Genomic DNA, 13,662 nt, shown 5'->3' with positions numbered 1-13,662 from the left:
TTAAGTACAGACAAAAATAAAGATCAGACTACCTTTCCAATGTCAATTTTTATTTACCAGGAGAAAATTCACACAAACACACACACGCACATGAAAGGAACCTTTATAATTCTGAAACATTTATTATTCCTCTTCTCTTTCTCTTTCTTTTTTATTTTTGTGGAAAATTTAAATTAAAAATCCAAAGAGATGATAAATTATCCCTTGGGACCAGGTCAGTCACATAAGTTGGTCATTAATAGCAGAGAAGAGATGAGGTGTGGTACGAAAGCTGAATAAAACATGTTTCATTGATGTTAAATTATCCAGTTCAAACCATAGATATGTTATACACCAAAACAGTAACATAAAAATTTCATTTATCAATTTATGGGAAATAGCATTCATTTTTGCTGAATCTTCAAAATCAATTATGCTTCGAGATGAATAAAGTAAATGTGATTACTTTTTTGGTCCAATAGGTTTTTATCTTTACACATATCAGATGTTTACGCCTGTATCTTCTGGCTTTGTGTCTTTAATTTTTTTTTTCAATATTTTAAACATTATTTTGAATCAGGAATAAACTTTGGGTTTATTCAAATCTGCTGAGATATGGCAGTAGAGGGCAATACAAATCTCACATATCAAAAATGACAGAAAGATTGAGAGCCAAACTTCTGAGTTTTCTGCTCCAAACATTATAATTATTTTTCCCCAATAATATAATAAAGTCACTTTCACAGTGACATTTTTCTGGGTTAGTTTGTGAGCATAAAGAATTTATAGAAAGAAAGTGTTACAATAATATTTTGTGGATGTCCATTGGAGTTAATCCCTGATCTATAATTTTCTTGATCATTTTTGTAGCAGTTTAGAAGAAAAAAGAAGAATGGATGGAGAAAATTTTTCCTCCTTAATGGAATTCCACCTCTTGGGAATTACTAATAACCCTGAGATCAAAGCAACTATGTTCACCATTGTCCTGGTTGTATATCTCATTATTCTTGTGGCAAATCTTGGAATGATCATTTTAATTAGACTGGATCCCCAGCTTCAAACACCGATGTACTTTTTCCTTAGCCACCTCTCTTTCTGTGACCTCGGTTACTCCACAGCAATTGGGCCCAAGATGCTGGTGGACCTCTTTGCCAACAGCAAATCAATTCCCTTCCTTGGCTGTGCTCTGCAATTCTTCACCTTCTGCATCTTTGAAGATTCTGAGTGTCTCCTGCTGGCAGTCATGGCCTTTGATCGGTACAAGACTATTAGCAACCCCTTGCTCTATACAGTCGACATGTCAGGCAGAATGTGCTATGCACTCATGGCAGGGGTTTACCTAGTTGGCATGGTGGATGCTTTGATCCATACTACATTAACTTTCCGTTTGTGTTTCTGTGGGTCAAATGAAGTGAATCATTTCTTCTGTGATTTACCTCCACTCTTCCTCCTTTCCTGTTCTGATATTCAGCTCAATGAGCTGGTACTATTCACTGTGTTTGGCTTCATTGAACTGAGTACCATTTCAGGAGTTCTAGTGTCTTATTGTTATATCATCCTCTCGGTCTTAAAGATTGACTCTGCCGAAGGAAAGTTCAAAGCTTTCTCCACCTGCACCTCTCACTTAACTGCTGTTGCAATTTTCCAGGGAATTGTGCTCTTTATGTATTTCCGGCCAACTTCTTCCTACTCTCTAGATCAAGACAAAATGACTTCATTGTTTTATATCTTTCTCATTCCCATGTTAAACCCTCTGATTTATAGTCTACGAAATAAGGATGTGAAAGAAGCCCTGCAAAAACTGAAGAATAAAATACTGCTTTAAATAGTTATACATACACCTACCAGCCACTCCTCTGAAGGAAGGTTGGGCAATCTACTTCCATAGTGATACCACCTGGGAAACCCAAGGAGTAGTCGCTATGAGTCGTATCTCACTCTGCGGCAGTGAGTTTAGAGTATATAGTTCTACCTTTCTTCAATTCGTATATTACCAAACAATATGGTCTCAAATAATTTAATACAATGAATATTTATACAAATTTTCAACTATATCAATTACTTGGTAGCTTCCTAAATATGTTATGCTTTCCTATGTGTCTTCAATTTAAACACAATATAAATTTGGGAAATGTTCCAGTCTCCTTCTAGTGTGACAAAATTTTACTTGTTCAAAATTTTACTTGTTTACTTTCATACACTAACTGAATTATTCTGGGAAGTATTGGGTGCTTATTTAGTGTCTATTGTAGTACTTATGTAGTGTCTATTGTAATTGAGCTCTGCTGGTTTAGTGCCTAAGGCATTAGACTGTTAACCAGAAGGTTGGCAGTTCAAACCCACTGGCTGCTCCGCAGAAGGAAGGTGATGGAACTTACTTCTTAAATATTTACCACCTTGGAAATCTAATGAGGGTTATTATGAGTCGGAATTGATTTGATGGCAGTGAGTTTGGTTTGGAGTTTTTATTGTACTTCTCGGTGCCTCATATTTTATATTCAATTCTATAATATCATATGAATGGCAAGCTTTTATTACCTAATTATTAAAATAATCCATTAAAAACTATAAAAACGTCATGAAGTAAAAAATCTAGGTGCTCTTAATCCAAAGTAAAATGTCTAAGTCTATTGTGCAAAACAGAATATCTTTGAAATGGGGACATGTGATTTCTGAGATAAATGATGAATGGTGATCCCAATTGAGGGAGAAGAAAGTATTCTAGGCAGAGGGACTGGCTATTCTGATTTTGAGGTAGATATGCCTATGCCTTTTTATAGGAAATGAAACCCAAAATTATCAGATATTAAAGGGCAAAGGAGAAAGGATTCATTTGAATTGTAGTCCTGGTGAAGAATATTGAATATACCACAGACGGCAAGAAAAACTAACAAATCTGTCTTAAGTATAGCCAGAATGCTCCTTAGAAGTGTGAGTCACTAGACTTCATCTCTCATACATTATCAGAAGGGACCACTTTCTGGAGAAAGAATTCATGGAAAATAAAGCAGAGGCCAACTACCTAGATCCATGTTCCTGGTAAGTCTCACAACCTATATTCCCAATAAGTGAATTTGGATAATTAATCCAAGAGTACTTGATTTTCCCTTATCCTGTATAACACTATCTGAAGGTCCATGGTCAAATGGGCACACTTAACTGCAACCGCATCAGTACCTAACCATTGCAATTGATCCATTCCCTTCAGAGAGCATTCTCTACTCAATATACAGAGAGGAAACACTTGGTTCTCCTCAACCTTAAACTGCAGTACACAAGAATCTTGAAAGTATGCCAGACTCCTGCCCTACATCTCATCTACACGGACAGACTCCTTTTGTGAAAATTGATTTCAGCTCAGTTAACTGAACTGTGGTTTAGAACCCAGCATACATTTTCGCTATCAGAAGCCTTTGCGCTCTTGATTATCCTTTGTCTTATGCCTCACTCTCACTCTCTGGTGTTGCACTTTCAACTTTTTGCATGGACATTCCAAATCTGCAGAACAGGCTATCATCTTATCATTAGTGAGCTCCAGATTTTATCCCTGACTCCCAGAGCCCAACCTCCCTCAGAGCTTTCATCTTGTTGCTTACCAACATAGATTCCAGACCTTATATGTTCTTGATGAAACACTCTGTTAATTGGATTTTAATGTAGTCAATATTTGCAAATTGATTTTTTAAACCATAATATATGACAATGTATTTTTATATTTATTGGTATATACAGTGCCGTTCTAGAGAATGAACCCAAAAAACTGGGAAAAAAAATAGTTTTTGTCATTAGAGGCATATATTAAATATTAAAAACAACCAACAGTAAAATTAGTTTGTTTTATTTCATAAAAAATATAATTTCATAATTACACTGAAGAAGACTCTATAGTAGATTCAAAGGATCAAACAATGAGTAAGGAATTAATAATTATTTCTAATAAAGGGATAGAACAGAGTCACATATGCATTCAAGGTAAAATAGAAATTGTTCAGAGTCTTAACAGAAGCGCATCTAAATTCAAGTGGCATTCAGAAGTGAATTACCATCTATAATTAAACTCAGATTCAGAGAAAAAAAGCATATAAGGTTAAATTTGCACATGACTTGTGCAAATTTGAACAGCTAAGCTATAAAGTACATGTATTTATATGGGTATGAAAATCAATTCAAAAAGAATGTCAATTAATTGTATTTATTTATGTTCACAAAAAGGAAATTGTGGACTGTCAATGGTTTATCCAATATTGAAAGTAATCATGGTGTAGGTTAGGATGGGAAAAGAAAAAGAATAAGGATATGAAATATATGGGAAAAAATGTAGGTCCATCTGCTCCGGAAATAAATATTACAACCAACTTTAAAATGGTGGAGATAGACATAAGTGATATAAGAGAGCGACTTCTGATGTGGGTCCTGGCCCCATTCAGTGGCCCAGGCCTCACTGCCTCCAAATTTGGAGATCATTCATATTAAACTTACATCTCCAACATTCTAACCTTAGGCTAAGAAACAGTTGTTGTTGAGAGGTTTTTAAGTCTCATTTCATCCTTTCCTGGAAAAAAAAAAAAAAAAAAAGATCTTTCTGAAGACATTTCTTCCATTTTTGTTCCTTAGACTATAAATCATACAGTAGATAAAACATAGATAAAATCAATGCATAGAACACAGAGTTGATTTGTCGATATCCAGAGAATGATCTGTGCTGGGGGCACATAAATGAAGGTACCACGGTGACTGTGATCAGGTGGGAAGCAAAGTGGAGAACATTTTCTTCTCTCAGAAGAATCTGTCTTCTTGATAGCTGCTATAATGAAGACACGAGAGAAGCACTGTTAGAAAACACATAGCTTCAGCCAAACTAGCAAAGACCACCAGAAAAATATCGTGAATGTAAGTGTCAGTGCAGGACAGTTAAATAGTGAGGAGCTATCAGGAGCTCTGGTAGCATAGTGGCTAAAGCACTTGACTGCTAACCAGAAGGCTGGCGGTTCAAACCCACCAGCCACTCCTCGGGAGGAAGGTTGGGCAATCCTACTTCCGTAGTGATACTGCCTCGGAAACCCAAGGAGGGGTTGCTATGAGTTGGGGCCGACTCGAGGGCACAGAACAACGATAACATCTGGTGGCTATAAGGTCATGGTAAGGAGAAGAGGACGTACAAAAGTGAGGTTAAAGAGAAGTTTTTATTCTGCGCTTCTGGGCGAGGTTTATGGGTCCCTGAGAGGGGCCCGAGAAGTTGCCCTGCCTGGCTGGGGAGGGGAGGGTTTAAAGTCTTGTAGAGGACCTAAGTGGGGACACTAAGGAAATGGCAGGGTCCAATTAGCTGTTGGCACGGGTCTGCACCTAATTAGCATGAGGGGGTGCAGTGAATTGCTTTATGTGGTCTTTCTAGCCATTGTCCTCCATTCTGTGATGTTTTGTAAATCCCATTATCCATGCCTATTTGGGGTGATGTGGTAGTTAAGGTCAGGTATCAGCTTGGCTGGGTAGCTGGTAGTAATTGTTCCCTATAATGACTGGCAATGGACTCTGTGATGGGATTTAGGTTATTGCTGTTGGGGCAACACAGGTGGAATGTATCTTGAGTCCTGCCTTGCTGGAGGGTATAATTCGAGTCACAACCCTTAGCTTCACTGAGGGCATACCTATGCATCTCCTGGGAAGATTCACTCTCCTCTTGCTCCAGCTTTGTGTCTTGGATCATTCTCACCTCACCCCTGGATTTGGGACAGCAGCCATCATCTGATCTGCTGATCGAGATTCATCAAACCTCGAGAGTTGGAGGATCTGCCAGACCTACTCACAGACCCGGGACTCGCCAGGCTGCCAGCTTCCACCACTACTACGTGAGACAAACCCTTGGGTGTCTTTGAGTTCTGTGAGGCATTACAGAGAAATACAGAACCCTAAGACTGGGGAAATTACAGGGAGGAGGAGGAGGAGTTAATGTCTGAAATGATGGAGTGGCATGGTTGTTTGGACATTTGGGACATCTTTAACCTCCGCCTCATGGGGACCGGCCTCGTGCTGATCTTTCTAAGAGAAATTGTTCAAGCATGGGGCTTCACAGGAGGAAGTGTATCATCACATTGGACCTTCCAGCCTGGGTGGGTTCTGCCACCTTGGTTGTCTTATCAGGCTGTCTCATCAGGGCCTGACACCTAGAGGAAGCTACCAACTGAAATGTTGGTGGCTTGAGTTTACTCCGGCCTAACAGTGACATAGTGGGATAAGGCACTTGACTGCTAACTGGAAAGTCAGCAGTTCAAACCCAGTAGCTTCTCTACAGAAGGAAGATGGAGCAATCTACTTCTGTAAAGATTTACAGCCTCAGAAACCCCATGGGCTCACTATGAGTCAGATTCTACTCAATGGCAGTGAAGGTTTTTTTTTTTTTTTTTTTTTAAGTTACCTAGAGCTTGATTTTCAGGTAGCTACATCTGTGTGCAAAGGAAAACACCCCATTATTCAAGTGGTCCCAGCCCTTGATCAGAAAACAGCTCAGTTTACTTAGAACAATGGAATTTTACATGACATTCACATTGCTAGGCTGAGGTTTTTGTGGAGTGCTCTCTAAGCCCTGTCCCTCAGGGCCTTTGCACATGCAAATTCTCCTACCTAGAACATTCTTCTCCTTACATGTATTATTCTCCAAAATTCAGATTAAATGCTGACTCTTCAGCAAGGTCTCTTTGACAAATTCTAAGCAATCCCTCCATTATTCTCTATGTTTGTATCCAAGTCATTCTCATCATAGCACTTATCACAATTTGCATTTTTTTAAAATTATTTGTCTACTTATTTATGTTTCCAGCCATATACTGTATGATCTCTGAGGGCATGAATGAGCTCTTTTAATTTTTTTTTCTTTTTATTATTATTACTTCCATCATTGTACAACCTTGTATAATCCATCATTGTGTAATGTCTTTATAATTCTGATGCACATAGATTCTCATCCAACAAAAATTGAATAAGTAAAGTATAATCCCTGATACATAAAGAGTGAGAGACTTGTGGGACTTTGTTATTTGAGTCCCAAGGTTATGCTGTTTTGCTTATGCAGCGTTGGAGACGTGCCAGTAGTTTTTTGTACTCTGAAAATAAGTTTGTCCTTGAACATGCAGGTTCAAGTACAAGTTATTTTTCTCATGTTCCCAGTTCTCAGATAAGAATTTTTATTAAGAACAGGGAGTTTCTATAAGAACTGATATGATTAGCAAGTTGTATTTTGGGGTATAGTGTACGTGGGAAAGAACAAAAAGTTTTGAGAAAGTTTATGACTGTGCCTTTGAACTCAGAATAGATATATTATGCCTGCAAAAAATAAAGCTTTGCTTCAGATCATCAGTCTGAGCCTCTCCTTGTCCTTCATCTTCGGCTCTCCCCTTCCCTCGGCTGGACCGCGGCAGAGACTTAAATGGGCAATTGTTAGATGATATATGATAATAGCACTCTGACCTGCTTCCCTCAACTTTTTTTGGCTTCCATTTGAAAGCTAAATGCACAAAACACCAGCAATTAGTAAAATATATTTATTATGATTAGATACAATTTGAATTGGATAGCTTCAACCCAAAATTATCTGAAAGTTGCTCTGCATTGGTCAGAATGAATATGGGTTATATAGATCATTGGATGATCTTTGGATGTAGTGTCACAACATTTATTGATCAAGGATCTTATCCTCAAGCACCTCTCAAGAATGCAAAGTATAGGGGATCCAGAAAGGCAGGTCTTTGAAGGTCACTGTCATGTTAATTTCTTAGGATATTGCATCAAAACACTTGTAAGGCTCCAAGGCTAATGAGCTGTAGAAACAAAGTTACTGAGGAGATGCCAGCTATAGTGTATATTCCTCTCAGACCCTGAAGTTTAGGCTTCTCAAATCTGGCTAAACATGGGTAATTCTGTAGAAGAGCCCAACATCTAAGGCCAAACAGTCTTTGCTAATCTCTTCAGTAGACTCTCGTTAGACATGGAGATGATGCCAGGAAAACCAATTTCTTAAAGTCTCAAGGTTCGAAAGGACACCTAAAGGCAAATTGCTTGAGTGGGTCACCCAAATCCTATGGTTTCAAAAATCTGAATTCTAACAGAATTAAAATGAGTTTGTTGTAGAACAACAAGGTCCTTCACCCCTGTTGAGTAAAGCCAATGATCACAACAGGTTGAAGTAGGAAAGCAAAAGGATTTATTGAGTATACATACCCAAGGAGACAGGAGCTCTGGTGGCGTAGTGCCTAAGGCACTTGACTGCTAACCACAAGGCTAGTGGTTCAAACCCACCAGCCACTCCCCGGAAGGAAGGTTGGGCAATCTACTTCCGTAGTGATACTGCCTCGGAAACCCAAGGAGGGGTCTCTAGACTCGGGCTGACTCTATGGCACATAATAAATCAACAACAACCCAAGGAGACAGAGAGAATCACTTCTCTAAGATGCCTGTCTCCTTGAGCAAAGAGATAAGTATGATTACATAGGGAAATGGGAAAGGGTTGAAGATCCTCTTGACTGCCAAGAACGTCTTTGTTAACCTTTCTCCGTGGTTATTCCTGACTCTGTCCCTCGGCCCAAGCTCGTCTAGCTTCACGGACTAAGAGCTTCTGCAGAAATCGGTCATGGGAGAGGATTATGAATAAGAAAATGTAAAATATATAACACTGGAAAATAATAACCCTACTCGACGGCACATAACAACAATAACAACAATAAGAAGAAATAACAAACCTAAAGAACTCAGCATCTGTGAAAACCAAAGGGATGGAAAAATAGCAAGTCAGTCACTATTAGTCTGGTCATGCCTGTTAATCTGTCAAAGTTTTGCAATTTTCAATGACGGATCCCTTCTGCCCTCCACTTCAGCCTTCCACTTCAGCCTTCCACAAGTTCTCACTTCCAATTTAGCACCAACCAGAAAAAGCCAAGCATACTCTCTGAACCAAGAAATTGCCTAAAATCTCCCTTTCTAATTATCCCAATTCCATCTTGCCTATATTAACAACGTATGAGGGCATGTGTGAAGCTTTACCTTTTCTCTCACTGTAATGAGTAGGGGAGCTGTGGTAGTGTAGTGCCTAAGGCATTTGACTGCTAACCAGAAAGGTGGTGGTTCAAAACCACAAGCTATTTCTCTGACTGAAGGTTAGATAATCTATTTCTGTAGTGATATTGCCTTGGAAACCCAAGGAGGGTCTGATTCCAGGGCAGTGAGTAATGAGTGGATAAACGCGTGAAATAAGATAAGGTTTGAGTAATGTAAAGTTGTTTTTAGAACATTGATTTTGGTAAGCTTGTTTATGAAGCAAGTATAGTAACCATATCTGGAGAAGTAAGATAAGATTAAGGTGTGATTGCAGTATATATGAGGGCTAACAAAGTGAAGACAGACAGATGTTCAGAGCCAAACCAGAGCCTTTGTGTGAGCCAGGGTCTGACTCCTCCACCAAATGGCTACAGCGGTGTGCGACATCCCTCGCAAAACAACGCATATCCCGGAGACTGGTGAGGTCGTCGACAGTATCAGAATGGAAAAGGAGAGAGGCAGAGCAGGCCAGGGGGTGATCGTAAATGAAGAGGGTGGCCGAGCAAGCTGGACAGCATGATCTATATAGACCTAGAGTGGTGTATTGGTTGCTTGCTTGCCTAAGTCTTCGGTGTGTGGAGGCAACCATATCGGTTTGTTAATCCAGGAGTATGACATGTGTTAATAAACATGACATTGTGGAAAGACACAACTTGTGAGTTGGAGTAGTTCCTGTCAACTCCTTTGATAGCAATCACTATAAATTTTATGACTTCCTTGCTTGCCTTTGAGTCCCTGTCAAATGCAAATGATGGTGACTGACCATCTTGCTATAAGAAACTGAATAACAAACTTTGTTCCTGGTTGGATTGTCTTTTATTCCCACAACAGATAAAATCATTACTTTTCCTGTTGAAAATATGTGGCCAGGAGGGGAAAACGCAATGCAACCACTGCCATGGAGTGGAATTCGACTCATAGCAAGCCCTCCTTTGGTTTCCCAGGTGGTGTCACTGCAGAAGTAGATTGCCCAACCTTCCTTCTGAGGAGTAGCTGGTGGGTTTGAACCGCCAGCCTTCTGGTTATCAGTCAAGTGCCTTAGGCACTAAGATACCAGATCATTTCTGAACTTCACATGTATCTGCCTCTAAGGAACAAAGAGATTCCTTAAAATGGTTTGAAATCCACTGATAATTTTAAAACACCAAAGACTGAATTAGTAAAATAAGTGACTGAATCCTGCTCTTGTCACTCAGTAGAAGTGAATATTTGAGCAGAATAGTTTATCTCTGAGTTTCAGTTTCTTAATCTACAAAAATGACAGTGAGATGTCTTTTTGCATCAAGTTATAATGTTGTTGTTGTTGTCAGGTACCACTGAGTCGTCTCTGATACGTAGCGACCCTATGCACAGCAGAACAAAACACTGCCTGGACCTGTGCCAGCTTTATGATCCTTGCTGTACCTGAGCCCATTGTCACAGCCACTGCGTCAATCTGTCTTGTTAAGGACCCTCTCCTTAGGAGGATGCACAGCCTTTTTATATTTTGCTTTGAGGCTTTTGAAATCATCTTTCTCTTCACCCATCAGTCTCAGGGACTTACACTCTCATATCCAAACCCCATAGAGAAAAGATGTGTAAGCATTGAATTCTGTTCATTAAACTCTCTTCTAAACAGAGTTGGTTAAACACAAAATAAAATGGTGGTGTAGTCCCTAAGGCATTTAACTGCTAACCAGAAGGCTGGTGGTTCAAACCCACCAGCCACTCCTCAGAAGGAAGGTTGGGCAATCTCCTTCCATACAGATACCACTTTGGAAACCCAAGGGGGGTCACTAAGAGTAGGAAATCAGTCAACAGCAGTGAGTTTGGTTGGGTTTGGGATGTTTTTTATAAGTCTTGAAGATGTCCCCATGTAACATATCTTGGCTTTCAAATGATAGATTATTAAATAGAAAATATGATTTTATACAAATATTGGAGTATTCTATTTAAAGGAATGGTTCAATAATCAAGAAGGGAACAAATATGTATCTAGGTATCCATTTAAAGATAGAGATAGAAAGATCCTGAAATTCAACATGTCAAAGGAGAACCAAATGTGTATGAAGTTAATAACTCTGATATATACTATGATTTCTTTTTATGTGTCTTCAAATTGAATATTGGCAATTCAAGAATCAAAGACCAGAACAGACCACAACTTCTTCATTTAAAGAACACATTTATGCTGTGTATATTTTGTGACAGGTTTTTTTTTTTTTTTTTTAGACACAAAGGAGTTAAGAAAATGTTACTTTGACTTAGGCATGAAAAGTTTGGTCAAGTCCAGAATAGTGAATGAATGAAAGTAGAGAAACAACATCAATAGTACCATGGTGATAGTGCTACCCATGGCAAGCTAGGAGACTTTACAATATGGCCTAGAGAGACTGTGTCCTGTAATGAAGAAAGATATGGCAGGAAATATATATAATTTAGGCAAAATGCCCTTGAATACCACTTTGTGAGAATTCCAAGCTTTGTAAACAGAGGGTATTTCACTTCTCATACCTATGAGAAGACTAGAGCTGTAGTATGTTGATACATTAGTCCAGGGGTCCGCATGGGTGGTTTTGCTCCTCAGGTAACATGTGACTATTCCTCGAGATATTTTTGCTTGTCACAACTCTTACATGACAAGAATCTATTACCTTAATTTTGTTCACCCATTAACTGAATTTTTCTAGAAGTTACTGAGTGCTTTTTTAGTGTCTATTGTAGTTCTTAAAAAAAAAAAAAACTCACTGATATCAACTCAGTTCCAATTCATAGTAACCCCCTTTGGGTTTCTGAGGTGGTAAATCTTCATGGAAGTAGATTGCCCAGTCTTCCTTCCTCAGAGTGGCTGGTGGGTTTGAACTGCCAACCTTCTGGTTAGCAATCAAATTGTACTTCTTAGTGCTTTATATTTTATGATTAATTTATTTTATGATTAATCTAATAGTGCCAATAATAATGAATCATATAATGTACTGTAAATGGCAAACTTTTATTACTTAATTATTCAAGTTATTAATTATAAACTATGAAACATCATGTAATCAAAAAGCAAGGTGCTTTTAATTTAAAGTAAGTGTACAGTGAAAAGCAGAAAATCTTCTTTAAAATGGGGACATGCAGTTTCTGGCCTAAACAATGAATACAGATGTCGAGTGGGCAGAAGAAAGTATTTAGAAGAAGGGCAGATGGATTGACAACTGGTGATCATGAGGTGGATACGACTGTGCCTTCTTAAAGGAAATTAAGCCCTAATTATTAAAAACCAAAGAATTGATGTTTTTGAATTGTGGTGTATTGAATATAGCATGGACTGCTAGAAGAACAAATAAATCTGTCCTGGAGGAGGCATAGCTGGAATGCGCATTGTTCTTGTTGTTATGTGCCGTCAAGTCAGACCTGACTCACAGCGACCCCTCCTTGGGATTCCGAGGCAGTATCACTATGGAAGTAGATTGCCCCATCTTCCTTCCGAGGAGTGGCTGGTGGGTTTGAACCACCAGCCTCCGGATTAGCAGTCAAGGGCCTTAGGCACTGTGTTACCAGAGCTCCTGGAATGTGCATTAGAAGTGAAAATAGCCAAACTTTGTCTCTCATACTTTTGTCGTGCTGTCAGAAGGGACCGGTCCCTGGAGAAGGATATCATGCTGGGTAACATAGAGGGTTTGTGAAAATGGAGAAGACTCTCAATGAGATGAATTCACACGGTGGCTGCAATGATGGGCTCAAGCATGGCAATTGTAAGGATGCCACAAGACCTGGTACTGTTTCAATCTGTTCTACTTAGGGTCGCTTTGAGTCAAACCCTACTCATTGGCACCTAACAAAAAAAGCAAAGAGAAGGACCATGGTAAAGTTGCCCCTTGTGCTATGTTTCTTAACTCTTCCCTCCCTTTCCCGAGAAAGATTTCCTTTCTTTCCCTTCCCCTCTCCATCTTGGGCCTGGACAAATACCCCTCTTCTTAATTTCCCCCATGATATCATTTTGATTATCATACTGCTTATTAAATCATTGCCTTTCACCTCAGATTATGAGCATTCTGTGATGATGATGAGGAGGAGTGTTTTATCCCTGTCATAACATGCATCTATACAGTGTCTATGATACAGAATGGGGGGGGAATATATATATATAATAAAATCAACATACTCAATAACAGTTTTTTGAGTGATGCTTACATGCCCGTCAAAATAAAATAACTGAAGGAATATTATATTTATGGAACATATTTTTCAAACTTTGGATGCTCATCATATGGTTGTGGTTATTAGAGGTAATGGATCCTTAAAGATATGCACATTATTGCTGTTGTTAGGTGGCCGTAAGTGGGCTCCAACTCTCCTGGTCCTGCGCCATCCTCACCATCCTTGCTGTGCTGGAGCCCGTCATTGCAGCCACTGTGTCAATCCATCTCATTGAGGGTCTTCCCTTTTTCGCTGACACTCTATTTTACCAAGCATAGTATTCTTCTCCAGGGAATAGTCTATTCTGACAACATAACCAAAATATTAATTACTTGGAAATTAAAGAGCATTCATTGGTGTGTTTTCTTGATGTTCATATACTTAATCTGGCTCTGTTCTAGTGTGTGTTGGGCAAAACAAAACAAGCAGCTTATT

The 13,662-nt window shown here is 39.0% G+C and overlaps 1 protein-coding gene across 1 annotated transcript; it reads left to right on the top strand.

The window, feature by feature from the left end:
• Positions 1-826: 826 nt before the first annotated feature.
• LOC103211986 (olfactory receptor 5W2-like) lies at positions 827-1,804 on the top strand. Its single transcript, XM_007957986.2, has one exon. The coding sequence runs from the start codon at positions 872-874 to the stop codon at positions 1,802-1,804; it is 933 nt and encodes a 310-aa protein (XP_007956177.1). The 5' UTR covers positions 827-871.
• Positions 1,805-13,662: the final 11,858 nt, after the last annotated feature.

Source organism: Orycteropus afer, unplaced genomic scaffold (genome assembly GCF_000298275.1).
Source record: "Orycteropus afer afer isolate SDZICR_OR568_19922 unplaced genomic scaffold, OryAfe1.0 scaffold00832, whole genome shotgun sequence".
NCBI lineage: Eukaryota > Metazoa > Chordata > Mammalia > Tubulidentata > Orycteropodidae > Orycteropus > Orycteropus afer.
The sequence above is the reverse complement of the archived record's forward strand: the minus strand, read 5'-3'. Positions and strand labels throughout refer to the sequence as shown.